Source organism: Taudactylus pleione, unplaced genomic scaffold (assembly GCF_031769625.1).
Source record: "Taudactylus pleione unplaced genomic scaffold, aTauple2 ptg000027l, whole genome shotgun sequence".
Classification (NCBI taxonomy): domain Eukaryota; kingdom Metazoa; phylum Chordata; class Amphibia; order Anura; family Myobatrachidae; genus Taudactylus; species Taudactylus pleione.
In genome coordinates this window covers 4,848,527-4,876,349 of record NW_028284429.1, presented here as the reverse complement: position 1 = coordinate 4,876,349, position 27,823 = coordinate 4,848,527, and the positions used below count along the sequence as shown (strand labels likewise).

At 47.8% G+C, this 27,823-nt stretch overlaps 1 protein-coding gene across 1 annotated transcript in view; it reads right to left on the bottom strand.

Annotated features, from left to right (window-relative positions):
* The window catches only part of LOC148539170 (astacin-like metalloendopeptidase), a gene marked incomplete at its 5' end in the record, with an annotated part of 40,998 nt that extends 16,221 nt beyond the window's left edge, over window positions 1–24,777 (bottom strand). Inside the window, 6 exons of the mRNA XM_088451823.1 lie at window positions 5,102–5,280; window positions 6,469–6,586; window positions 8,266–8,400; window positions 8,485–8,556; window positions 15,265–15,289; window positions 24,586–24,777. Of these exons, the coding sequence (XP_088307949.1) occupies window positions 5,102–5,280; window positions 6,469–6,586; window positions 8,266–8,400; window positions 8,485–8,556; window positions 15,265–15,289; window positions 24,586–24,777 (721 nt within the window). The remainder of the gene's footprint in view (window positions 1–5,101; window positions 5,281–6,468; window positions 6,587–8,265; window positions 8,401–8,484; window positions 8,557–15,264; window positions 15,290–24,585) is intronic.
* Window positions 24,778–27,823: the final 3,046 nt, after the last annotated feature.

Below are 27,823 nucleotides of genomic sequence, written 5' to 3'. Positions count from 1 at the left end.
CTCTTGTGAAGTCTTCTCTTAATTGTTGACTTTGACACATATACACCTACATCCTGGAGAGTGTTCTTGATTTGGCCAACTGTTGTGAAGGGGTTTTTCTTCACCAGGGAAATAATTTTTCTGTCATCCACCACAGTTGTTTTCCGTGGTCTTCCGGGTCTTTTGGTGTTGCTGAGCTCTCCGGTGCGTTCTTTCTTTTTAAGAATGTTCCAAACAGTGGATTTGGCCACACCTAATGTTTTTGCTATCTCTCTGATGGGTTTGTTTTGATTTTTCAGCCTAATGATGGCTTGCTTCACTGATAGTGACAGCTCTTTGGATCTCATATTGAGAGTCGACAGCAACTGATTCCAAATGCAAATATCATACCTAGAATCAACTCCAGACCTTTTACCTGCTTAATTGATAATGAAATAAAGAGGGAATAGCCCACACCTGTCCATGAAATAGCTTTTGAGTTGATAGTCCCATTACTTTTGGCCCCTTAAAAAGTGGGAGGCACATATAGAAACCGTTGTAATTCCTACACCGTTCACCTGATTTGGATGTAATTACCCTCAAATTAAATCTGAAAGTCTGCAGGTAAAGCACATCTTGTTTGTTTCATTTCAAAGCAATTGTGGTGGTGAATAGAGGCCAAAATATGACATTTCTGTCAATGTCCCAATATTTATGCACCTGACACACATATATATACATACAATATGGGAAACTACCCCTGGAGAGCACGATGCTCCTGCATTACAATAGGATACTGTTACAATTTAATAGTAACATGCTGCACATTGAATGTGTTGCAGTATTTGAAAGGATCTAAGGCCCTGATTCAGAGCCGGACGCTCTGACCAGAGCGCTCGCTCTGAATCAGGGCCCACCTCCATAACTATGGAGCGTCCTCCAGGACGCTCGTATAGCTGTGGGTCACCACCCACAGCCTATATGAGCGTGCAGGATGATGGTCGCGATGGTCTTGACCATCGCGACCATCGCCAGTGCGAGCAGAAGCCTGCGGTTGAGTTTCTCAACCGCAAGGCCAGGAGTGATTTTGGCTCTATCAGAGCCAAAATCACTCCCACTGACATCACTAGTGATGTCAGTGGGGCCGGCTTCTGGCAGGCCTCCGTCTGGCAGGCACGCCCCCGGCACGCCCACCAAAGGGGGCGTGCTGTCAATCAACATCGACAGCACGCCCCCTTTGATCATCCGTCGTGCGCATGCGCAGTGCACACCATCGACCCACTTGCGAGCGGACAGCCGCTCGCGAGTGGGTCTGAATCAGGCCCTAAATCTGCAACATATTACATAGACAGATAAGTGCAGCATAAACTAATACTACAATTGCATTCTTGCCGAGAATCATCATCAAATAAAGAGAATCTCCTTGTATTGATTGAATAAATAAAGACGTGAATACAATGTGATATTATCACCACAGAATAGGGCTCTCTCTATTAAGAGGCATTATATGAACATAGTTGAATAGAGGACAAGTTCCCAATGTTCACAATAAAAACTTCCCCACAATATGCAAAGCGCCTTCTCTGTGTGGGTTATATTGATATGAATGGTGGTCACAATCTGTTGATCCTTAATGACTAATGGTTCACAACTTCTCTTTATAAACACTGGCCCAGTATATCATAACAGCCTTTAAAATTACAGTGAGCAATATATTAGTAATGACAGAAAGTCTTTGTTGTTAACACAGAAGATTGTCAGTAACAATAACGCTTTGTAAAAAGCCTTATGCAGCACGATACAGATTCATAGAGATAATAAATATGTACACATTGAAACTGAACTTAATGTGCTTCAATGTGATGATATGAGGATGTTTCCACTGTGGCAGGAGAAAATATCAGCATAATCCAAATGCGCACTAAGGGCCTGATTCAGCAAGGAATGCACGCACCCCTTCCGCTGCGAGAATATGCTAATCAATGCATACGCACGGAGACCGCAACACAAAATGCAGACGCCCAGCCCCATATTAAGCCGCCCATCTCCCTTTACTCACAGCCTGATCAGTACGCAAGATAGCGTAAACATCGGTAACATTGAGAACCATCGGGCTCATACGCACAATAGTGGTTGACCTGACCTGCTGCAGGATTTTGTCCGCTCCCTGTGTACAGCTTACGGTATGGCTGCGTATGCCGCCACATTGCCTTAATTATGCACATCCCTATAATGGCGTCCAATGCACAGGCACACCTGCGTTCGCCCAACCACCCCCCGTCACCACCCACAAACGTCACTTCCTGTCAATCAATATAGGAAGGGTCTGCGTGCACACAGCGTGTAGTCTTTGTACCATAACCCGATCGCACTGGCTAGTTCGTGAATGTGCAGTGCAATGCTTACGCATGTGCAGTGCGAATTAATCGACCGATTGCATGCGTTCTCTCCTTTGCGTACCTGGCTGAATCCGGCCCTATGATTGTACTCCTATAATACACATTGTGCAATTGGTCAATACATGCCACAACATAGAAAATGATGGATATGTAGGTAACGTATTGTACTACAGGAAGATTCCATAGGAGACATACAGCGTCATTTTAATACACATTTCCTACCTTTTTCACTATTTATATATTTTTTCGCTTTTTTATATTTCGCTATTCATGTTTGTACAGTAGATAATATGTCATTTGAAACAATTAAATAAAGGTTCCATTTTAATTATTTACTATGTGCACCAGGTATAGACTTTCTCCTTCTTCCTTGTAGCTATTGGTCTATGGCTGCACCCTCTAATTTGTGAAAAGTCATACGTATGACCAAATATGAATATTTTGGGGTATTTTTCTATTAATATTAAATTACCTTTCTGTGCGATGGATTTCCTTTCACTTATTGGTACTGAGGCCCTGATTCAGAGCCGCTCGCTCTGACATAGCGCTCGCTCTGAATCAGGGCCTTTTATTTTTGGAGCGGCCTCTTGGCCGCTCGCATAGCTGTGGGTGACCATCACGACCATCGGGCTTGCAACGAGACCCTTGTGTTAGGGTCTCGTGGCCGCAAGCCCCAGAGAGATTTCGGCTCTAACAGAGCCGGAATCTCTCCACTGACATCACACGGCAGGCGTTCTCCTGGGAATGCCTCCGTTTGGGCAGCCACCCTCCCGAACCGCCCACCAAAGGGGGCGAGCTGTTGCTCAATATCGACAGCTTGCCCCCTTTGGTGCGAGACCTGGAGCAACGGAGCACCCATCGCTAGCCGGGTCTCGCGCATGCGCACGACGGAGCCGGCTCCGTCATGCGCATGCCCAGTGGGCAAACATCAACCTGGTTGCGAGCACTGAGCACTTGCGACCGGGTTTGAATCAGGCCCAGAGTTGTGTAAGAAGTAGGGATGTGCAGGCTCGGTTCTACTCGGTTCCGTTCGGTTTTTTTTACCGAATCTTATTGGGTACCAGCTGTCACGAGTTTTGGATAGCCAATAAGATTCGGTAAAAAAAAACGAACGGAACCGAGTAGAACCGAGCCTGCACATCCCTAGTAAGAAGCAGGTATTATTGTAAGTAGGCGGAGTTGTTCGGGGTACGACACAGAGATAGTAGCCAGCTCTGTAGGTACTAGCGCTCCCCCAGTAGTTGTGCTGCTCCCAGCCCAGTCTGTGCATAGCATGTTCAAGTCATATGGTGGATGTAATGTGAGCACCACTAATCATTTAAAAAAAATTGGCTCCCATGGACACAACTCCCCGCAGAAGGACGCTAGAGAGGTAAAGCAAAGTACAGTGCTCCCTCTTTACAGTGCCTCCTCCCTTATGTATAACACCACCCATGCATACCACTTCGTACTGTATTTATACAAGTGTGTAATGAAATCTACTAATTGCATCCTATGGCACCATCTATAAAGCCACCATTGATGTAATGCCAGATTTACAACTTTACCAGGCAGGACTATGGCATTTGCGGATTATTACTGGTGTGGTGCAGAGCACAGAGTTGGCGCGCTGCTGTTCCCAATAGTGCCGAGCACTTTGGTAAAGAGATTTCCTTATTTAGAGATTATGAAGATGGTATAAAGGGGGGAGAGTGGTAAGTTTATGGGCCTCACCTGCTGCCCAAAAAAAACCACCCCCCAAAATATAAAAGGTGCACATACGACTGATCTCGCAAACGCTACTACACGTTCAGTATCACCGATGAATCAAAACAGACAGGCAAACGCGTTTCTTAGTAAATGCGTGAACTGTGGCGTTAAGACTCATGCAAGTCCTCGCGATGCACAGTGTGTTTAAACATGGCCAGATACGATCCTTAGTAAATTTACCCCATAATGTTGTACATTCTAATTTGCTCTATAAAATATAGGATTAAAAACACAAACAAAATGAAAACTTGACTGATAACATATACATCAAGTACAATTCATCCAAAGCCTAGGAATAGCATAGACCAACTGCTGTATACTGCACTCGGGTAGGTGAGAGTATCTTTGAAAGAAGGGCAGGAACAACCAACACGTTTTGTTTGATGCAAACTTCCTCAGGGATCCAACGAAACGCGTTGGAAGTTCCTGCTTTTCTTTCAAAGCTGCTCTGACCCAGGAAGGACGATCCTTTCCCTAGGCTTTGGGTGAGTTGTACTTGATTGATATCTTAATTGTCAAATTTGTTCTTTCTGGACCTCTCAGCTCTTATATACACTGTATGCATGGTAAATACATATTATGTTTTTATGTATATTCTACAAATTATTATTATTATTATTATCATTTATTTATATGGCGCCACAAGTGTTCCGCAGCGCCTTACAAAGTACAAAAACAAATTGTATACAAGTGACTTACAGAACAATACAATACAGGACATGGATAATATACATTGCTACATTAGTGACCATATCACCCAGATAAGCAACAGAGCATAAGCAACCAAGTGTTAGGTGCCCTAGTGGTGAGTAAGAAGTAAATGACACTATAGTAAGGAGAAGCACAAGAGGGTAGATGGCCCTGCTCGTGAGAGCTTACATTCTAAAAAGATGGGGAAAGACAAACTGGGTTGACACAGATGGGGACGAAGGAGCATGTAGCAAGGAGTTAGAATGATAGCTGGAAGGCTTTGATGAAGTGACTGTTGTCTGTACCTTCAGCTATGTTTTGCCACATGACATCGACGTGCTTATCTCGGTCATTGCGGCTCTGTTCGTGGTAAAACCCCAGAGCATGCTGGATCTCATGCTGTATAACCCCTCTCGCCAGGCAGCCTGTGTTCATCAGTGATAAATCCTGAGCACCCCCAATTTTCCCAACAGAAGACCAGCACCTGAGGACAGAAATAGTAATGGGGATCATTTGCATAACAATAGAGAGAGCGATCTATTCCTGCATCTTCCGATCTGCGTATATTACGCTTTTAGGGGGCGATGCAGAGTTGAATGCAAATAGTCCGTTATTCCCCCCATGTGCACGGAATTAAGGGCCCGATTCAGATTTGAGAATAGAGGGCCTGATTCAGCAAGGAACGCAGTTGCTAATACGCGTGCAATCGGCCGATTGTTGTGTACTGCACATGCGTATAAATCGCAGTGCGCGTGTGCGAACCAGCCATTTCAAAACTTTGTCTATGTGCCCCAATACCAGTTATGTACGCTCAGCTCCGGAGCATGCACAGTGGAAAACACGCAAGATCCTTCCGCAAAACTGACTTCTATTCAAAACGGCATAAGTCTTTTAATCATCCCATTCATTGGAGTAACTACCATAGGCATTGGAGTAACTACCATAGTCATGGGCGCAACTACCATAGGTGCAGGGGGTGCAGCTGCTACAGGTCCCAGAGCTGAGGGTTCCCATCTTCCTTGTCATAATTACATGTGTTATATACATTTTTCACCATTGGGTGGTACATAGGGGCCCTTACAAGCTTCTGCTATGGGGCCTCCAAATACCTAGTTACACCCCTGATCCCATTTCAATGTTTGCGGGTTTGAAGCAGTTTCCAGGAGTTTTCAGAAACTTCTGAGATGTCACGAGAATGTGTCAGACAAACAGTACAGCTTACCCCCGCCCTCCCCCCGAATCCACATATCTATACATCCTTTGGGAAGTTTCATCCATTATTTTTCTCCATATTTAATCTGTGTTTATTAATTACACAAATGTCCATACAGAGAAATCCTGCTTGGTGCATCTTTATATAACTTCTGAAATAATGCATCAGCATGGCAGCCAAACACTTTTTGTTGTATGTCAAAAATCCCGACAGCTGCTTCCATGCCAGTGCAATAAACTTGTTAGAAGGTCTTTAGCTATGGCACTACAAGTCACAGCACACCCAGCTGAAAAGCAGTGCAGGGAGTTGTTGCACCCGCTCCTCGCCAAAGTGTCATTGGAAACTAATTTACCATCTTGACATCCCAGGAACAGCATCAGGGTGGCCGGGTGTTCCCCCCCAGATATTCATCACCAGCTATTACTTATCCTCTGCTCTCTGACTACCAAGGTCACTTACCCACTTCCAGAGTAGATATTCAGATAGTCCCTTTCTGTGGATTGTTCCACCAGCTGAATACAGGTCATTGTTGTAATCGTCTGCATGGCTTCAGTGATTATCGCTTTCTCCAGATCACCTGAGTGCGGAGAGAGCCAGTTTGAATTATTAGGGGTATATTTACTAAATGGACTATCTATCTATCTATCTATCTATCTATCTATCTATCTATCTATCTATCTATCTCATATGTATCTATCTATCTATCTATCTCATATGTATCTATCTATCTATCTATCTATCTATCTATCTATCATCTATCTGTCTATCTATCTCATATCTATCATCTATCTATCTATCTATCTATCTATCTATCTATCTATCTATCTATCTATCTATCTATCTATCTATCTATCTATCTCATATCTATGTATCTATCTATCTAATCTCTCATATCTATCTATCTATCTATCTATCTATCTATCTATCTATCTATCTCATATCTATTTATCTATCTATCTAATCTCTCATATCTATCTATCTATCTATCTATCTATCTATATCTCATATCATCCATCTATCTATCTATCTATCTATCTATCTATCTATCTATCTATCTATATCCTCTGTATCTATCCATCTATCTATCTATCTATCTATCTATCTATCTATCTATCTATCTCCTCTGCATCTATCTATCTATCTATCTATCTATCTATCTCTCTCATATCTATATATCTCATATCATCTATCTATCTGTCTATCTATCTATCTATCTATCTATCTATCTATCTATCTATCTATCTATCTATCTATCTCTCTCATATCTATATATCTCATCTATCTATCTATCTATCTATCTATCTATCTATCTATCTATCTATCTCATATCTATATATCTCATATCATATATCTATCTATCTATCTATCTATCTATCTATCTATCTATCTATCTATCTCTCTCATATCTATATATCTCATCTATCTATCTATCTATCTATCTATCTATCTATCTATCTATCTATCTATCTATCTCATATCTATATATCTCATATCATATATCTATCTATCTATCTATCTATCTATCTATCTATCTATCTATCTATCTATCTCATATCTATATATCTCATATAATCTATCTATCTATCTATCTATCTATCTATCTATCTATCTATCTATCTATCTATCTATCTATCTATCTATCTATCTGTCTGTCTGTCTGTCTGTCTGTCTGTCTGTCTGTCTGTCTGTCTGTCTATCTATCTTTATACTAGTAGAGGGACCCTACATCACATCTAGCTAGTTACTGTGACAGACATAAATGTGTCCTGACACAACAACTTAACAACTCTAACATAAAAACTAAAAATATAAAGTGTTTTTTTTCCCTCTAGGGAATTATCTATGTTGCGCTTTGTTACAGATCTTTATAACATATAGGACTTGATACGTTGACCTTGTTAAAGCTGCATTCCAAATTATTGACAATCGCACTTTAAATTTATTTTAGTGAATAATTGAAAAAAACCAACCTGCTTTATAGCAGTGACTGTCCTATGCTGGACCTTAAAACTATCGCAGTAGGAAAATATGTATAATAATCAGGTCACGGCGAAGTGGTTTCGTTCTCTAGCTTAGAGATAACCGACCATGTCGCCCTACGACCTATCTGTAAATAGCCTACTTTGTCCATGAATTCTGCCAGTTGCACATGAAGGTCCTGTTTCCAGGCCAAGTTCCTGCCTGCAGTTTGTCACTCTAGAGGTTTCGGCCTTGGGGGACCAGATTGCTGCCACCTGTTCCTGCTTCCACACTCACTGTAACTCGATGACAGCCGGTAAGGAACCTTTACTGTCCCGTCATGGGACTTGGGCCACAGGCAATTAGAGCACTTGATAGCACTGTAGGTTGTGTCCTGGACAATGTCCCCATGGCGCAGCTTCACCGTGGATCCTGAAAGGGAACAGAGGAAGGTTGGAGAAAACAGTGCGGTCAGCCTCACAGCCTCATATGCTCGGAGTATAGAGAGATTTTCACCTTTGTTGGACCTTAAGATATGGGAGAAAATGTCCTCGATTTCGTCATATTCTGGATTGTTTGGTGGAGGTTCTGTAAATAATTCATAGATGATTAGAAGTACAATAATATGATATATATATATATATATGTGCATATATGCAGGGGCTTCTTAAGAGAGGAGGGGGCCTGTGTGCACTCCCCGTGCAGAGCCCCCTCCTCTCTCCCCGGTGGCCAGCAGCCGACTGACGTGGCTGGCCAGCCACCAGAGCATTAGTAGACTCCGGGCACTAGAGTGTGCACGGAGTCTACCGTGCATGCACAGAACACTGGAAAAATGTCAGCGGCGGACATTTTTCCGGTGTTCTGAGCAGCACTAACACCCGACGCGGTGAGTTTAAAATAATATGGGTGCTGGGTGTGCGGTGCCCCGCACACCCTGCACCCATTATAGATATGCCACTACATATATGCAGCTGTAATGTCAGGGGCACTGTCCTTATACTACACCCACATGCAAAAATTATTATTTTAATTGGGCATACAAAATACAAAAATGGTCTTTAAGTTCTCCTGGGATAGCAGATGGGGGGACAATTTCCTTTTCTTACTGACTTATTTAAAGCATTAATCTCACATAGAATATTTATTTGTCCTTTAAGTAGCATGTTAACGACCCTTTATGCATGCGTCTATGCTGTCCTTCTGCAGATCATTATTGCCTACTCAAACCTCTCTGGACGTTATACAATATGGGCTGCTCACAGCTTTCAGCATGTCATATAGAGGCAGAGGGGTAGAAGTATGGGGAATATTTTACAGACAGAGGCCCTGATCCAGAGCCGGACGCTATTTGCGCTCGCTCGGTCAGAAAAAGGGGCTGGCTATTTAAATTGAGCGCTCGCTCTTTGTGGTCTGTTGACGCCTCTATGTCTGAGCAAGCTAACGAAACATGCGCTCGCTATTTTGTAAAGACGCCCCCTGGCCGCTCGCATCATGCGTCATCTCCGCTATTTATTTGATTAATCGAGTACATCGAAAGGCATTTGAACTGCTCGCAGTGCTTGTGGTAGGTTTATCCTACCGCAATCATGCGAACAGTTCAGGCTAAGAGACAACCAAGTGACGTGGTCGATGACGCTGCTTTGTTAATTATGCACACCCTTAAAACGCCCGTTTTGACCGTTTGGCACGCCTGCGTTCGGATCTCCACTCCCTGTTTTCAAGCACCTTCAACTATTACCACCCACAAACGCCTCATCCTGTCACTCAAATTAGCAGGCACTCGCTATTTGGCGAGCGCTCGATTTCCGATCGCACTGACTGGTTGGCGCATGTGCATTACGACCCATACGCATGTGCAGTTGTGCAAACATCGCTCGGAGCGAACGAGCGGCTCTGAATCAGGGCCGGCCTTCTGTTTTTTTAGAGCAACCTCCTGGCCACTCGTATAGCTGTGGGTGACCACCCACAGCTATAGCTAGTGGGCAGGAAGATGGTAGCGATGGTCAAGACCATCGCGACCATCGGGCTTGCGACGAGACCCTTGTGGTAGGGTCTCATTGCTGCAAGCCTTGGAGTGCTTTTGGCTCTATCAGAGCCGAAGGCACTCCCACTGACATCACTTGTGATGTCAGTGGGGCCGGCCCCAGACGGTAGGTGTTCTAATGGGAACGCCTCCGTCTGGGCAGCCACGCCCCCGGCCCGTCCACCAAAGGGGGCGTGCTGTCACTCAACATCGACAGCACGCCCCCTTGGGTGTGAGACCCGGAGCGACGGTTTGACCGTCGCTGTCCGGGTCTCGCGCATGCGCACGAAGGAGCCGGCTACGTCGTGCGTATGCACACTGGGCCAACATCGACCCGATGGCGAGCGCTCAGCGCTTGCGAGTGGGTCTGAATCAGGCCCAGAGCTCATTTCAGCGTTCCAAAGCCTCTGTTCTCACTTCATCATGTGCCATGTAACTGTGGTTGCCATGGAAGTCACAGGGTACATGAGATTATTCAGCATCATTCATTTAACTTGAACAAACAAAGGAAAAATGTTAATTCCAAATATTTTTCTTAGCCGCTGCCACGGTGATTTATGATAAAATAAAACACCCCCCTACATCTCATATATAATGGGATCGCGGGAGATGTACTAAGCAGCGGAGAGAGATAAAGTACCAACAAAAAGCTCCTAACTGTCATTTTTCAAACACAGCCTTTAACATAACAGTTAGGAGCTGATTGGTTGGTACTTTATCTCTCTCCAAAGATTGATACATCTCCCCCTGAAGGAGGCTGTACTTTAGGAGAATAGATTCAACTTTAATAGAATTAAGATCACACTTCAAGTCAGTGGTTCTCAAACTTTTTTGAATCATAGCACCCTAGTGTATCAGCATTTCCTATCACCGCACTCCTAGGCTAAAAGATGTTTTTTTTGTTGTTGACTAATTCAGCAAAAATGATGAAATGAAGTAAACTGTGGTTCCCTGTCATCCTTAGGGCCAGTTATGTGGTACTGGACAGGTCACGCTCCTGTTTGTCCGCAGATTCTATGATTGCCAGCCACCAGCCCTGGTTCTGCTCATCACGTTGACCATAAATAATTAGATAATTTGGTACTGGACCACCAACCTGAGGAGCCCACACCGCAAACCCATGATTATACTCAGGGCTGTCATCTGAAATTGTGGTGTCCGAGACTGACAAAGAAGGCAGGGGCCCCCCCACCTCTTCCAACCCCTGACCCCCCCCCCCCGCACCCCACATTACTCCTGGAGTCTGGCAGCATGTGAGGGGAGAATTCCATGGAGCACAAGGAGCAGGGACAGTCTGGTTCGCAGCCCTATCACTCTCTCATTTGTCTGACTGAATACACAATGAATGGCCTGGCCCAGGTCTGGGAGAAAGGGGACACACAGACACACACTTAACTTACTCGTTCCTTCTTCTAGACCAGGGATGGGGAACCTCAGGCCAGTGGCGTCCCTCCCCGCGGTGACACCCGGTGCGGGGAGGGACACCTTGCACGTCACAATCGCCGAAATGGGGGCGTGGTCTTCAGGAGGGGGTGTGTCTGGGGCGTGGCCTCACATATTGGACCTTCGGGAGGGGCGTGGCCTCACGGCGCTTACCCTGCCGTGGCCGCGGTAAAAAAAATGTATGATACATTATGTATCAATGGCGTGGGGGGTGCAGGAGGTGCGGGCATGGACAGTGCCGGCTCCCTCACTGACAGGAGCCGAGCGCTGCACTTAATGCTATAGTGCAGCACCCGGCTCCCGTCACTGAAGGGGAGCCTGCACCTTGGTGTCACCCCTCGGCGGGTGACACCCGGGTGCGGGCCGCACCCCCCGCACCCACCTTGTGACGCCACTGCCTCAGGCCCGGGGGCCCCCGGAATCATTTGGTCTGGCCCTCGGAGCTTTCTTCTGCTAACCTCATCTGGCAAGCTGAGTGCCTAGTATGGCACCCTGCAGCCAGAATCTATGCAGCAGTGCCGCCTGGAGCGTCCTTAGGCGCTTCAGACGGTTACACTGCTGCTCTTACAGCTCCCCGGAGCATCTTCAGGATGCTCCAGGCATCACTGTAATCACTGGCGATTGTGGCCCAGCCCTGTGTGACATCACATGGAGGGGGCGTGGCCTGCACCAGGCCCACAAATAATGTTATATATATATCAAAATGGCCCTCAGAAGAGAAAAGGTTCCCCACCCCTGTTCTAGACTGTCTCAGCCTTTTTGCTCCAGATGCAGAATTTTCACACTCCCCGCCCGCGTGGTTCCTCTCACTCATTCAGCGGCGTGACGTCATGGCGGCAGCTGCTGGGTGAGTCACTCACTCACTTTATGGTGTGGCCGCAGCATACTGGTAGGAGCGGTCGAACTCCCACCGCTGGGCCTGGCTGTCACTGTATGCAACCGTAGGCCAGGGGGTTAGTAGTGGGCAGGTAGCAGTAGTAGGTGCCGGGCGGGCCTCTCCAGTGCTCAGGCCCAGGACTCTAGTCCCGACATTCCCCCCCCCCCCCCGTTGGCGGCCCTGATTATACTTACCTCTCCCCGGAGTCCTGCGTTGGTCGGAAATCAGTGGTAAAAGGGTGTGGCATCCTTTCACCCGTTGTCTCCGAGAGCGTGGCACAGATGTCATGTTTCCGGAGACCTACACATGCGCAGTACACTCTGGCACAAAGTCAGTGTCTGCTGCACTGCCAGAGAGAAAAGGGGCCCACACTGAGCCTCGCCTCTGCCCCCTACCGTCACTCTTTGATTGCGATGGGACTTTAATGTTACATTTTTACTTATTTCGGCATAGGCATTGCCGGCTCAGTCCACAATCCCTGCACCTGCCATGTACAACTGACCAGATATACTGTACATCATGATAAGCCCGTCAAAAGAAAACAGCACAGGTGTAGAGATGAGCCGTTTGGTTCTGGCTCGGATCTCACCCGTCAAGTTCGGATCTCGGAACAAAGCAAAAAGTAATCTTTCAGGGGCAAATGCAGGATTTTAAGGGGGGGTCTCTATATACGTATATATACAGTGCATCCGGAAAGTATTCACAGCGCTTCACATTTTTCACATTTTGTTATGTTACAGTCTTATTCCAAAATGGAATAAATTCATTTTTGTACTCAAAATTCTACACACAATACCCCGTAATGACAAAGTGTAAAAAGTTTTTTTTGAGATTTTTGCAAATGTAATAAAAAAAAATAAAAACACTAAGATATCACATGTACATAAGTATCACAGTCTTTGCTCAATACTTTGTGGATGCACCTTTGGCAGCGATTACAGCCTGAAGTCTTTTTGAATATGATGCCACAAGCTTGGCACACCTATCTTTGGGCAGTTTCGCCCATTCCTCTTTGCAGCACCTCTCAAGCTCCATCAGGTTGCGTCGGTGCATAGCCATTTTCAGATCTCTCCAGAGATGTTCAATCAGATTCAAGTCTGGGCTCTTGCTTTGCGGCGCTGAAATTTTATTTAATTTTTTTCTTTATTTTTTTCTAAGGGGCCACGCCCCCCTCCCCCCGTGATTAGGCTACGCCCCGTGTCACCTCGGCCCGGCGCGGCTCTCATGGACCCTGCACATACACTTACCTGGCAGCAACTGCGAGTTGTAGAGATGGGAAAGGGACCTGGCACTGTCATTAGGCTCCTCCCCCTAACTCTGGCTAGGGGGAGGAGCCTCTGATTGGCTCTGGCTCCTGACTCACTGACCAGCCCACGTGAGAACTGTCAGAAGCTGAAGCCAATCAGCGGCCACTCTACAGATAGCGGCCACTGATTGGCTCCGGCTTCTGACAGTTCCCACGTGGGCTGGTCAGTGAGTCAGGAGCCAGAGCCAATCAGCGTCCACTCTGGCTGACGGCTCCTGACTCACTGATCAGTCGGGAGCAGGTTAGCGCTGTAGGTGGTCACACACATGCAGCGCTAACCTTAGTAAATGGTTCAGGTGTCAGGTTTTTTTTTCCAAAGACCCCCCTGTATGCTACGGAGACCAGCATGATGGAGGAGGTAAGTATTGGATCTTTTTTGCAGGTACTCCTTATGGATTTCTACATTGGAGAAAGGGACGTGATCACCTGGCAGCAGGTAAGTATGTGTGAGTGGGTAAGTTTATGCAATAAACTTTTACTTGTCACGGTGTATGTGTACTGCGCTTTTTTAACTATTTTATTTTACAGTAGGGGTACGGGTGCTGGCTGTCTGCTGGCACTTGTAGTGCCACAAGTGCCAAAGGGCAGGCATGCTGGCACCTGTAGTCCCACTATAAATACAATAGTTTACTACTATTATCCCTTTATTACCCCCATACCCACAGCCCAGGGGTGTGGGGAAGAGTCCCAGGCTTCAGTCAGACCAAGCCTGGGATTTCAGGAGGGGGGCCCCTTCTTGGTGGGGTCCTCACCTTCCCTGAGATCCCCGGCTTGGCCTGACCGGCTTCGGGTTGTAAAGCTTTGGTCGCGGAGCCCCGGTGAAAGGGTCTCTGGGCTGTGGCATTACACCCTGGTCGGGTTTGTCCGGTGCTGGTTTTAAATATAGGGGGTACCCCCCACCCTATATTTAAAACCAGGACTGGCCCTGCAGCCTAGTGCTGGTTCCTAAATTACTGTGGAACTCTACTTGTTTTGTTCCCCATCATTTTCGGAACCAGGACTAGCTGACAAGTCCGGGGCTGGTTATGCATTTGGAGGGGACCCTACGTCTTTTTTTTTTTTTTTAAATAAAAAAAAATTATATGAGGTATTCAGGCAGAAACATACACAAATCACACTGATCTGTGTATGTTTCTGCCAAACTCGCAGCTCAGGAGGTTGTCTATTTGAACTTCAATTTAACAGTGAGTTTGCTACAAACTCACCAGAGATTGTAAACTTGATTCTTAGTAAATTTGCGAGTTTCATCTTTATCATGTAAAGTGCTTCCTAGTTTGGCCGATGGTGAGTTTAGTTGAGTTTGCAAACTCACATGAGTTTTAACAGTGAGAAGAGAAAACTCACTTCCAAACTCACACCTGTTTGGTCTTAGTAAAGTTGCGAGTTTGAAAAAAAAAGTTAAACTCGCATGAGTTTGCAAACACAATCAAACACAACCAAACTCTATTCTTAGTAAATTTACCCTAGACTCTTCAGGGAGACAGGGAGATCGCTACTATTTCAGGTAGTTTCCCTGACAATGAGGCAGAGTTAGCAAGTATGCCCTATAACTGTGCATGGGTCTAATACAAAATGCACAGAATGAATACACATACTATACAGCCACCTAGTGGCCACAGGAGTTACGGCAGCCGCTGTACAACTCACCATCACTGGGAATCCTGTTTCGCAACTGTTACAAAAAAAAGAAAGAAAAGAAAATAGATAATTTAAAACTTTAGTAAAGAGGAAATTTGCTACTGAGAAACAATAATAAACACAATAATAACATTTTGAATGGATAGTTGATAGTTTTAAAGAAACTTTGCAGTTGTTACCCCCGTAACATGATAGTTGTCTATAAATATAATCTTTAATGTTTGTGAAATGGACATGAAAGCAGTTTCCCTACTACAATGTGCTTGGATATCTCTAATACATGAACTGTTGGGGTGCCTTGAGGACCGCGTTTGGGATACTCTGACCTAGGACAAAAAAACACCCCAACACACAGAAACCTGTCTTCTAGTAACCATAGTAATAGGAAACTAAGGCCCTCATTCAGAGCCACTCGCTAGCGGCAGTACGCTCATTCCGAGCGATGTTCGCACATCTGCACATGCGTACGGTTTTTAGTACGCATGCGCGAACCAGTCAGTGCGGCCGAAAATCGTTGGTACGCAATATAGCGAGGGCCTGCTATTTTGAGTGACAGAATGAGGCGTATGTGGGTGGTAACAGGGGAAGGTGCTTGAAAACGGGGAGTGGAGATCCGAACGCAGGCGTGCTTAAAGGTCAAAACGGGCGTTTTAAGGGAGTGCATAATTAATACAGCAGCGTCATTGACCACGTCACTTGGTTTTTTTTAACTCAGAACTGCTCGCAAAATAGCGGTTGAAAACACCAACCACAAGAATAGCGAGCAGTTCATACGCTGTACGATGTACTCGATTAATCTAATAAATAGCGGACATGACGTATGGTGCGTGCGGCCAGGGGGCGTTTTTATCAAATAAACGAGCGTATGTTTTGCTCGCTCGTTCAGACTTAGAGGTGGGAACAGACTGCAATTTGCGAACGGATCATTTGAATAGCCACCCCTTGTTTTTGAACGAACGACCACAAATAGCAAACGGCTCTGAATCAGGCCCTAAATCAATATAAATACATAGTTATAGGAAACCAAATCAATATAAATACATAGTTATAGGAAACCAAATCAATATAAATACATATAAATACATATATCTATCTATCTATCTATGTATATAGGACGGGGAAAGAGTTTAATAGTTTACAATTTTAGGTAATATATATAAATATATATATATATATATATATATATATATATAGCTTTATATATATATATATTTATGTATATATACACTCTGTTTATATATATATATATATATAGCTTTTATATAGATAGATAGATAGTTATGAGATAGATAGATAGATAGATAGATATGAGATAGATAGATAGATAGATAGATAGATAGATAGATAGATAGAATAAAAGGAAAGGGGGGTTGGAAAGAACATGCGCCTGATAGTGTAGTAAATTCTAAGATTGCAGGTACTCGAAAAATAATTGTGCGTACCGAATAGAAGATCTTTAAAGCTTATCTGTAGTCCCATACGGGGATTCCACGTGATGGGATGGACTCTGTAGATGGTCCACCTCAGAGGTCCCAAGAAAGGAAAGTAGCTCCTGTACTCCCCGACGCGTTTCGACTCTTAAAAGTCTTTATCAACACCTTGATAAAGACTTTTAAGAGTCAAAACGCGTTGGGAGAGTACAGGAGCTACTTTCCTTTCTTGGGACCTCTGAGGTGGACCATCTACAGTATGGAGGTGATTTGCCCCAGGACTCTAAAGGTTTCCAGCCATTGGAATCCTGGCTCCATCCCATCACGTGGAATCCCCGTGCGCAACTACAAATAAGCTTTAAAGATTTTTTATTTGGTACGCACAATTATTTTTCCAGTACCTGCAATCTTAGAATTTACTACACTATCCAACCCCCCTTTCCAGATCACATTCATCCGGTTGCCACACGGAAATACGAGAAGACTGCTGCCCAGGGCCGGTGCTTCCATTAGGAAGCCTTAGACAGCTGCCTAAGGGCTCCAGGACATGAGGGGTGGCTCGCTGAGGCCAGGGATCGCACTTTCTCTTAGGATCTTCCTGGCTTACTTTCCTGCAGCAGCATTGTTGTCCCCATTATGTTAATTGTGTCAGCGGCGGCTACCTCCAGCAGCCTGGAGCGGGGGACACCCATCATGCACACTCCCTGCTCGGCTCCGAGTTGTGTGTGTGATGTGTGGGCAAGAAGAGAGGGGATTGAAGCTTGAGCAGCTCATGTCTACTGTGTCTGCTGGCAGCCATACAGTGTGAGCTGGTTCATGTTCGAGTGTCACATCAGCAAGGACTGGTTCCTGGCAGGTGAGAGGCAGCTGGGGGTGACGTGGGGTTTCCGTGGGCCCTTGTGCTGCTGGGGACAGGGAGAATAATAACAGTAGGATGAACAAGGATAAGTCAGGGCCGTGGCTGGCAAAAGGCACATGGGAAGAGCTGGCTCACAGGGCTTGGTATTCTGTTACTGCCCCTTACCCTGGCACAGGGGTCTGATGCAGGGCCGGTGCTACCAGTAGGCAGCGTTAGGCAGCATCCAAGGGGCGCTGGCCACTGGAGGGCGCCCCTGAGTCCACAAAAAAAAAATGAATTGTATAATTCATGGCTGAGTGGCACATAATGAATATGTGGCACAGCTGTGTGGCATACTATGAATTTGTGGCAGTGTTATGAGGTACATTATGATTTTGGTTCTCTGCTGTGTGGCATATTCCATATACAAGTCTATTATGAATTTGGGACACTGCTGTGTGGCATATTATAAACTGGGGAGCCTGATGCATGGCATATTATGAATTGGAGGGAGCAGGGGCGCTCGGTGAAATCTTGCCTAGGGCACCTGGAAACCTTGCACCGGCCCTGGGTGGTAGGATCTGGGGCAGCTGGTCTTTTGTAACTTACTGCAGACCACTAACTTGGAGGACAGAGGAGTAGTGTGGAACCATGGTGCCCGGAAAAAGTGCATGTCATAGCGCCCCCTCCCCATCCCATCCTTCCCTGTACTGAACTGTGGGGGAATACTGAAGTGAAGAGAAAAACAGCAGACAGTGACAGTATCGCGCTGGGCATTGAGGTCCCATTGGGGGAATGGAAAGCTTCGGTGATGCACTATCTGACATTAAGGGGAAGCTCCTTTGGCAGTGCTTTATTTCTGTATAGCCACTTAGGATCTGACTTTTATCTCCTTTGAATCATTGTTATTAGTCAATAGAGCAGATTGTATTATTCTGATCATTTAACTTAAAGTGACAGAATGCATGTGCTAGAGTGAGATATCACAGGGTGCACAGATTATTACTGCCCCAAGCAGCTGTCACTGGAGTGAGAACACCTATGGGAAGCTCCCTTCTCAGCTATGCTCCTACTTCGCAAATATACATTGTATCTATATTAATGTGAGTACTACTAATCATGTTCTGTCTACCACCAGTATTATAATTCTAAGTCTCCTAATATTTTTTAACAGACCTTTCAAATAACACTGCGTGGTCATGCCTGGGAACACCTCCATTACTTTATATAGCAAAGCAGTGACTTTTTGTAATCTCATACCTTATAATTGAAGTTTAGGATTTTACCTCAGATGTGTAACTATTAAGTCCATTGAAGCACAGAATGAGGAGAGAAGGAGGGAGGGGATCAAAGAGGAGAGGGGAGAGGAAAGTGCTGATCAGAGAGGGAAGGTGACAGAGGCCAGTAAGAAAAGGGAGGGGCAAAGAGTTGATCAGAGAGATGTGGTGACAGAAACCAATAAGAAAGGAGAGATGAAGGGTAAAGAGTTGATTAGAGAGGGGTGGTGACAGAAGCCAATAAGAAAGGAGAGGGGAGGGGCAAAGAGCCGATCACAGGGTAGAGAGGGGAGGGAATTAGAGAGGTGAGAAGTGGATGTAATCAATCTGACAAGAAAAGGGGAGGTGACAGAAGATGATCACAGAGGAGAGAGGGTCGGAGGGGAGGTGACAGAAGATGATCACAGAGGAGAGAGGGTCGGAGGGGAGGTGACAGAAGATGATCACAGAGGAGGGAGGGCCGGAGGGGAGGTGACAGAAGATGATCACAGAGGAGGGAGGGCCGGAGGGAAGGTGACAGAAGATGATCACAGAGGAGGGAGGGCCGGAGGGAAGGTGACAGAAGATGATCACAGAGGAGAGAGGGTCGGAGGGGAGGTGACAGAAGATGATCACAGAGGAGAGAGGGTCGGAGGGGAGGTGACAGAAGATGATCACAGAGGAGGGAGGGCTGGAGGGGAGGTGACAGAAGATGATCACAGAGGAGAGAGGGTCGGAGGGGAGGTGACAGAAGATGATCACAGAGGAGGGAGGGCCGGAGAGGAGGTGACAGAAGATGATCACAGAGGAGGGAGGGCCGGAGGGAAGGTGACAGAAGATGATCACAGAGGAGGGAGGGCCGGAGGGGAGGTGACAGAAGATGATCACAGAGGAGAGAGGGCCGGAGGGGAGGTGACAGAAGATGATCACAGAGGAGGGAGGGCCGGAGGGGAGGTGACAGAAGATGATCACAGAGGAGGGAGGGCCGGAGGGGAGGTGACAGAAGATGATCACAGAGGAGAGAGGGTCAGAGGGGAGGTGACAGAAGATGATCACAGAGGAGAGAGGGTCAGAGGGGAGGTGACAGAAGATGATCACAGAGGAGGGAGGGCCGGAGAGGAGGTGACAGAAGATGATCACAGAGGAGGGAGGGCCGGAGGGAAGGTGACAGAAGATGATCACAGAGGAGGGAGGGCCGGAGGGGAGGTGACAGAAGATGATCACAGAGGAGGGAGGGCTGGAGGGGAGGTGACAGAAGATGATCACAGAGGAGGGAGGGCTGGAGGGGAGGTGACAGAAGATGATCACAGAGGAGAGAGGGTCGGAGGGGAGGTGACAGAAGATGATCACAGAGGAGGGAGGGCCGGAGAGGAGGTGACAGAAGATGATCACAGAGGAGGGAGGGCCGGAGGGAAGGTGACAGAAGATGATCACAGAGGAGGGAGGGCCGGAGGGGAGGTGACAGAAGATGATCACAGAGGAGAGAGGGCCGGAGGGGAGGTGACAGAAGATGATCACAGAGGAGGGAGGGCCGGAGGGGAGGTGACAGAAGATGATCACAGAGGAGGGAGGGCCGGAGGGGAGGTGACAGAAGATGATCACAGAGGAGAGAGGGTCAGAGGGGAGGTGACAGAAGATGATCACAGAGGAGAGAGGGTCGGAGGGGAGGTGACAGAAGATGATCACAGAGGAGGGAGGGCCGGAGAGGAGGTGACAGAAGATGATCACAGAGGAGGGAGGGCCGGAGGGAAGGTGACAGAAGATGATCACAGAGGAGGGAGGGCCGGAGGGGAGGTGACAGAAGATGATCACAGAGGAGAGAGGGCCGGAGGGGAGGTGACAGAAGATGATCACAGAGGAGGGAGGGCCGGAGGGGAGGTGACAGAAGATGATCACAGAGGAGGGAGGGTCGGAGGGGAGGTGACAGAAGATGATCACAGAGGAGAGAGGGTCGGAGGGGAGGTGACAGAAGATGATCACAGAGGAGAGAGGGTCGGAGGGGAGGTGACAGAAGATGATCACAGAGGAGGGAGGGCCGGAGGGGAGGTGACAGAAGATGATCACAGAGGAGGGAGGGCCGGAGGGAAGGTGACAGAAGATGATCACAGAGGAGGGAGGGCCGGAGGGAAGGTGACAGAAGATGATCACAGAGGAGAGAGGGTCGGAGGGGAGGTGACAGAAGATGATCACAGAGGAGAGAGGGTCGGAGGGGAGGTGACAGAAGATGATCACAGAGGAGGGAGGGCTGGAGGGGAGGTGACAGAAGATGATCACAGAGGAGAGAGGGTCGGAGGGGAGGTGACAGAAGATGATCACAGAGGAGGGAGGGCCGGAGAGGAGGTGACAGAAGATGATCACAGAGGAGGGAGGGCCGGAGGGAAGGTGACAGAAGATGATCACAGAGGAGGGAGGGCCGGAGGGGAGGTGACAGAAGATGATCACAGAGGAGAGAGGGCCGGAGGGGAGGTGACAGAAGATGATCACAGAGGAGGGAGGGCCGGAGGGGAGGTGACAGAAGATGATCACAGAGGAGGGAGGGCCGGAGGGGAGGTGACAGAAGATGATCACAGAGGAGAGAGGGTCAGAGGGGAGGTGACAGAAGATGATCACAGAGGAGAGAGGGTCGGAGGGGAGGTGACAGAAGATGATCACAGAGGAGGGAGGGCCGGAGAGGAGGTGACAGAAGATGATCACAGAGGAGGGAGGGCCGGAGGGAAGGTGACAGAAGATGATCACAGAGGAGGGAGGGCCGGAGGGGAGGTGACAGAAGATGATCACAGAGGAGAGAGGGCCGGAGGGGAGGTGACAGAAGATGATCACAGAGGAGGGAGGGCCGGAGGGGAGGTGACAGAAGATGATCACAGAGGAGGGAGGGCCGGAGGGGAGGTGACAGAAGATGATCACAGAGGAGAGAGGGCCGGAGGGGAGGTGACAGAAGATGATCACAGAGGAGAGAGGGCCGGAGGGGAGGTGACAGAAGATGATCACAGAGGAGGGAGGGCCGGAGGGGAGGTGACAGAAGATGATCACAGAGGAGGGAGGGCCGGAGGGGAGGTGACAGAAGATGATCACAGAGGAGGGGGGGCCGGAGGGGAGGTGACAGAAGATGATCACAGAGGAGGGAGGGCCGGAGGGGAGGTGACAGAAGATGATCACAGAGGAGGGGGGGCCGGAGGGGAGGTGACAGAAGATGATCACAGAGGAGGAAGGGCTGGAGGGGAGGTGACAGAAGATGATCACAGAGGAGGGAGGGCCGGAGGGGAGGTGACAGAAGATGGTCACAGAGGAGTGAGGGCCAGAGGGGAGGTGACAGAAGATGATCACAGAGGAGGGGGGCCGGAGGGGAGGTGACAGAAGATGATCACAGAAGAGGGAGGGCCGGAGGGGAGGTGACAGAAGATGATCACAGAGGAGGGAGGGTCGGAGGGGAGGAGACAGAAGATGATTACAGAGGAGGGAGGGCCGGAGGGGAGGTGACAGAAGATGATCACAGAGGAGGGAGGGCCGGAGGGGAGGTGACAGAAGATGATCACAGAGGAGGGTGGGCCGGAGGGGAGGTGACAGAAGATGATCACAGAGGAGGGAGGGCCGGAGGGGAGGTAACAGAAGATGATCACAGAGGAGGGAGGGCCGGAGGGGAGGTGACAGAAGATGATCACAGCGGAGGGAGGGCCGGAGGGGAGGTGACAGAAGATGATCACAGAGGAGGGAGGGCCGGAGGGGAGGTGACAGAAGATGATCACAGAGGAGGGGCCAGAGGGGAGGTGACAGAAGATGATCACAGAGGAGGGAGGGCCAGAGGGGAGGTGACAGAAGATGATCACAGAGGAGGAGGAGCCAGAGGGGAGGTGACAGAAGATGATCACAGAGGAGGGGGGGGCCAGAGGGGAGATGACAGAAGATGATCACAGAGGAGGGAGGGCCGGAGGGGAGGTGACAGAAGATGATCACAGAGGAGGGAGGGCCGGAGGGGAGGTGACAGAAGATGATCACAGAGGAGGGAGGGCCGGAGGGGAGGTGACAGAAGATGATCACAGAGGAGGGAGGGCCGGAGGGGTGACAATCTGGGCAGCCTGAGGGAGCATGAAATGTAGAAACAGATCTCAGGTCCATAACTTATTTAGAACAGGGAGCTAACAAACCGAGATAAAACTAACAGGTGGCCGTCATACTATGTAGCGCTGCATGAATTCTGGACCCTGGATGGCGCCCTCTGTCCATATTGGCGACCGGAGCTCGTGCTCCACTGGAACTACCCTCGCTACTCCCCTGGTTATAGATGTCACCTCCAAAGTAGTTACATGTCTGATATGCAGGGGGTCATAGGTGCCCCCCAAAGTACTGGAATGTGTGGGGGGCACCTAGGATCAAAATAATTATCCATGTTTCACAACTATATTGATTTGCTGACTTTATAGGCACCCCAAAAAGTACTGACATGCTGAGTACCCCTCTAAAAAAAGGTGTTGACATGCTGGGGTTCAGTGGTCATGGGTGCCCCCCTAAAAAGTGTTTTCATGCTAGGGCTAAGAGGTGCTAACCCTAATAACTTTGTTTATTGACATGCTGGGGTGTTTATAGGTTTTGTTAGACTTTGGTAAACACATAAGTGTGGTTTTATGTCAATTTAAGGAGTATATTAGGGGCGGTAAGTGAAGCTTTGCCTAGGGCACCTAGAAACCTCACACCGGCCCTGCCGCGGCCACCTTTACCAGAAGGACCTACATGTTTTATTGTAGTACATCAGACACCTGGGACTAAAACCTGTGCGCCGGTCCAAAACCTCCATCTCCACACATATATATATATATATATATATATATATTGTGACACAGTTAGGTTAGGGGGTGCCTCTCCTGGGTAGAGGACTCCTTCCTTACACACACACACAGCAGCAGGGAAGCAGCACACCAGTCTGGATGCAAGTACAAGCTGGTCGGCACCAGTCTTTATTGTACAATGTCAGAAATATAAAGAAAACATAAATATAAATCCTAGCCCTGTCGGGGCACTAACTTCACAGGTAGTTCCCTCACTACCAGAACCTGGCAGGGCCTAATGCCCTCGCCAGCAACAAAGGCACAGCACAACACTCACAGTTAGGTTTCCAAGTGTCTCTGAGCAAACTCCCTGCCTGTTCTCCCAGGTGAGACACTCAGCCTTATCCAAACTAGGCTTATATTGGCCACTCTCAGGTGGAAACCCTAACAAGCCTGTTACCAGGCTGCGAGAACCAAAACCTGGAGTGGCCATGGGTGGAGCCCTCCCTCTCCTCTCACCCACAACCCCCAGGTCCCAAACCGGCTTTTCAAAAAGCCGAAACTCAAGCCTGCTACACTGCAGACTTTCTCCTGGGGGTTTAAAACACAAAAGACAGGAATCTGGGACAAATGTACCTGCCACAGACCACTTTACCAATGATCCTATCACAATATATATATATATATACATACATGTACACATTGAAGAACAAACCTGACCATACAAATGTCTTTCATGGCTGCATCTATCCCCTACCTGCCCAAGGCTGCAAGTGGACATGAGATTTGATTGTTTGGGAGAAAAATAATTTTTAAACAGTATCTTCTGACTGCGGGCCTGATTCAGACTCGCTCGCGAGCGCACAGCTTAGCGAGCGGCCTGGGGGCCGAAAAAAAATAAAAACAAAGAATCCCTGCCCTGATTCAGAGCGAGCAGCTCTGAATCAGGCTCTGTATTTAATGCTAGGAAAAAATAAAATTAAAAATATACATCTATGGCTAAGGAACCACTTAACACGGTGAAAGGTTCCCAGCACTGTACTTACTGGAATAGCAGCAGCCAATGACACGAGGAACAGCCAGACGAGGAATCTGTGAAGATTGTGCATCGTCCTCGATCTACAACTGCGCAGACACTCGCCGAGCGGGAACCTACCGGTCGTCTTCTCATCTCCTCTGCTATATACCAGCGTCCGGCTTTCCTGGCAGGTACCAAGGTCCCTTGTTGATAAGGGTAATGGGATTTATTCCCAAATATTGGGTCAGTGTGTGACAGCTCCCTGGAAGACCTTGGAGGTAAATAAATGTGTATGGAGTGTAGAGACCGTTCTGTCCTACTGCTGCTGGCATATATCACCTTGTGATTATTCAGTATGAGTAGCTAGTGCATTACACCAGAGGCGGATTTAGACTTCATGGGGCCCCAAGCAAGACACCGATTTGGGCCCCCCCTTCCTCAAACAACCCCCCAGTCAGTCAGTGTCTGCGATATCCCCCCCCTCTCCCCATTACAGCAGGTGTATTTAGGTGAGAGCTGGATTCAATTAAGCCACGGGCGATATTCTGAATGGCGATATCCTGAATTCAGGACTAGGGGTCTAATTCATTACGGAACGCAGATGCGATAACGCAAGCAGTCCCGCCGCAAAAATATGCTAATGTCTGTGATAGCTATGCCGTCGCAGCACAACATAGGGATACCCACTTCCCCTTACTCACCCCCCCAAACACTCACTTCCTCTCAATCACACTACGATGCGTCTGCGTAGACACTGCAATCACAGGCCGATCGCAGTAAAGTGTTCATGCTTGCGCCCCCGAATACATACGCATGCGCAGACAGACAGCAACAATTGGCCGTCTGCGTGCATAATCGCAGTTGCGATGGTTAATGAATCAATCAGGCCCTAGGACTAGTCGGTCGTTGCGGCCGCTCGGTGGTAAGGTAAAAGGGGCCGGATATGCAAATGAAGCACTCGCAAGTTGCTTCATTAAGATGGGATCGTTACCTGGACGAGCGAGGGGAGGATGCGGCCATAAGACTAAAAACACGCCCCCTTCTCGTTGGCAATACACGTCATCTCCGGGCATATAATGATTAATCGAGACCATCGGGAACCATCGGAGCTGATCGCAGAGCTAAAGGTTGACCATACCCTCTCTTAAGCACTACGATCTATTCAGTGTAATAACCTCCCATGTCACATGTGCCATGACACTACTTTGTTAATTGTGCACTCCCATTAAACTCCCCTCGCATAATCAGGCACGCCTGCGTTCGGGTCTCCACACCCCCGTTCACAAGCACCTTCCCCTGTTACTACCCACAAACGCCTCATCCTGTCACTCAAACTAACAACCTGGCTGTGTTCAAGGAGAAAGCAATTTCTGATCGTAATAGTTGGTTGGTGAATTTTACGCATGCACAGTTTAGCGAACATCAGTTGCGTACGACCGAGTGGCCGCAACGGCCGACTCTGAATGAGGTCCATGCAGTGCTTTACTTACTAATATAGGAGCTGATTCATAGTAAACTCGATGGTCTGTGGACAACTCCGATGTTTGAAAAGGTGCGTATGTGCACAGATCTGTACTGCGCATGTATCGATCTCCATCTGCTCGCTCGCTGGCTCGCCATGCCCGGACGCTACAGCCTGAATGACAGATTTCATGACCTTGGCAATGCAGGTAGGACGGCTATTCTGTGTAGCCTTTGACTTTCTTAGATGGCCTGAAGCTGTGACCATCGGGACCATCGATGCTGTGAGATCACTTAGATCTGCGATGTTGTCCGGAGGGTTCGGTTTCCATCAGACACCTCCTGCTGCATTACAATATCTACACACATCAGCTGCTGTGTGTTCTGCAACCACAACTGAATCAGGTCCACTGTCCATTAGCTATGGAGGCTTTTATCGCTAGTCACATGACCCGTGACTATGGTGTCATTACACTGTACATGCTTACTGCTTGCACCAGCAGCCTAAATACCGGCCTATTTAATTTTATAGCACTTCTGACAAGGGGATATTTACCTACTCCCCCAGAACGGCCGTGAGGCTCCCGACCATCAGGGAAAGCAGGAAAGTCTCCCTTGTCGGCCACCTACCCCCTGCGCACACACCCCGCAGCGGAGGGGCCAATGAATCCACTTTCGCTGAATCACGTCATCATGGCCCCAACCCTGCTTCACAATTACGGTATTCTCTGCATTGTGTAGTAGGGGCAGGGCAAGAATGACGCAATCATGTGGTTATGCCCCCGCTCCACCCTCTACATACCTGTCCCAAATCATTTACACCTCAACATACCCACCACACATCATTTACACCTCCACATACCTGTCCCATATCATTTACATCTCCACGTACCTGTCCCCCATCATTTACACCTTCACGTACCTGTCCCACATCATTTACACCTCCACATACCTGTCCCACATCATTTACACCTCCACATACCTGTCCCACATCATTTACACCTCCACATACCTGTCCCACATCATTTACGCCTCCACATACCTGTCCCACATCATTTACACCTCCACATACCTGTCCCATATTATTTACACCTCCACATACCTATCCCACATCATTACACCTCCACACACCTGTCCCCCATCATTTACACATCCGCAGACCTGTCCCCCAACATTTACACCTCACATACCTGTCCCACATCATTTACACCTCTACATACCTGTCCTACATCATTTACACCTCACATACCTGTCCCACATCATTTACACCTCCACATACCTGTCCTACATCATTTACACGTCCACAAACCTGTCCCACATCATTTATAGCTCCACATACCTGTTACCTGTCCCACATCATTTACATCTCCACATACCTGTCCCCCATCATTTACACCTCCACATACCTGTCGCCCATCATTTACACCTCCACATACCTGTCCCACATCATTTACAGCTCCACATACCTGTCCCACATCATTTACACCTCCACATACCTATCCCACATAATTTACACCTCCACATACCTGGCCCACATCATTTACATCTCCAGATACCTGTCCCACATCATTTACCCCTCCACATACCTGTCCCCCAATATTTACACCTCCACATAACTGCCCCACATCATTTACACCTCCACATACCTGTACTACATCATTTACACCTCCACATACCTGACTCCCATCATTTACACCTCTACATACCAGTCCTACATCATTTACACCTCCACATACCTGTCCCACATCATTTACACCTCCACATACATGACCCCCATAATTTACACCTCCACATACCTGTCCCAC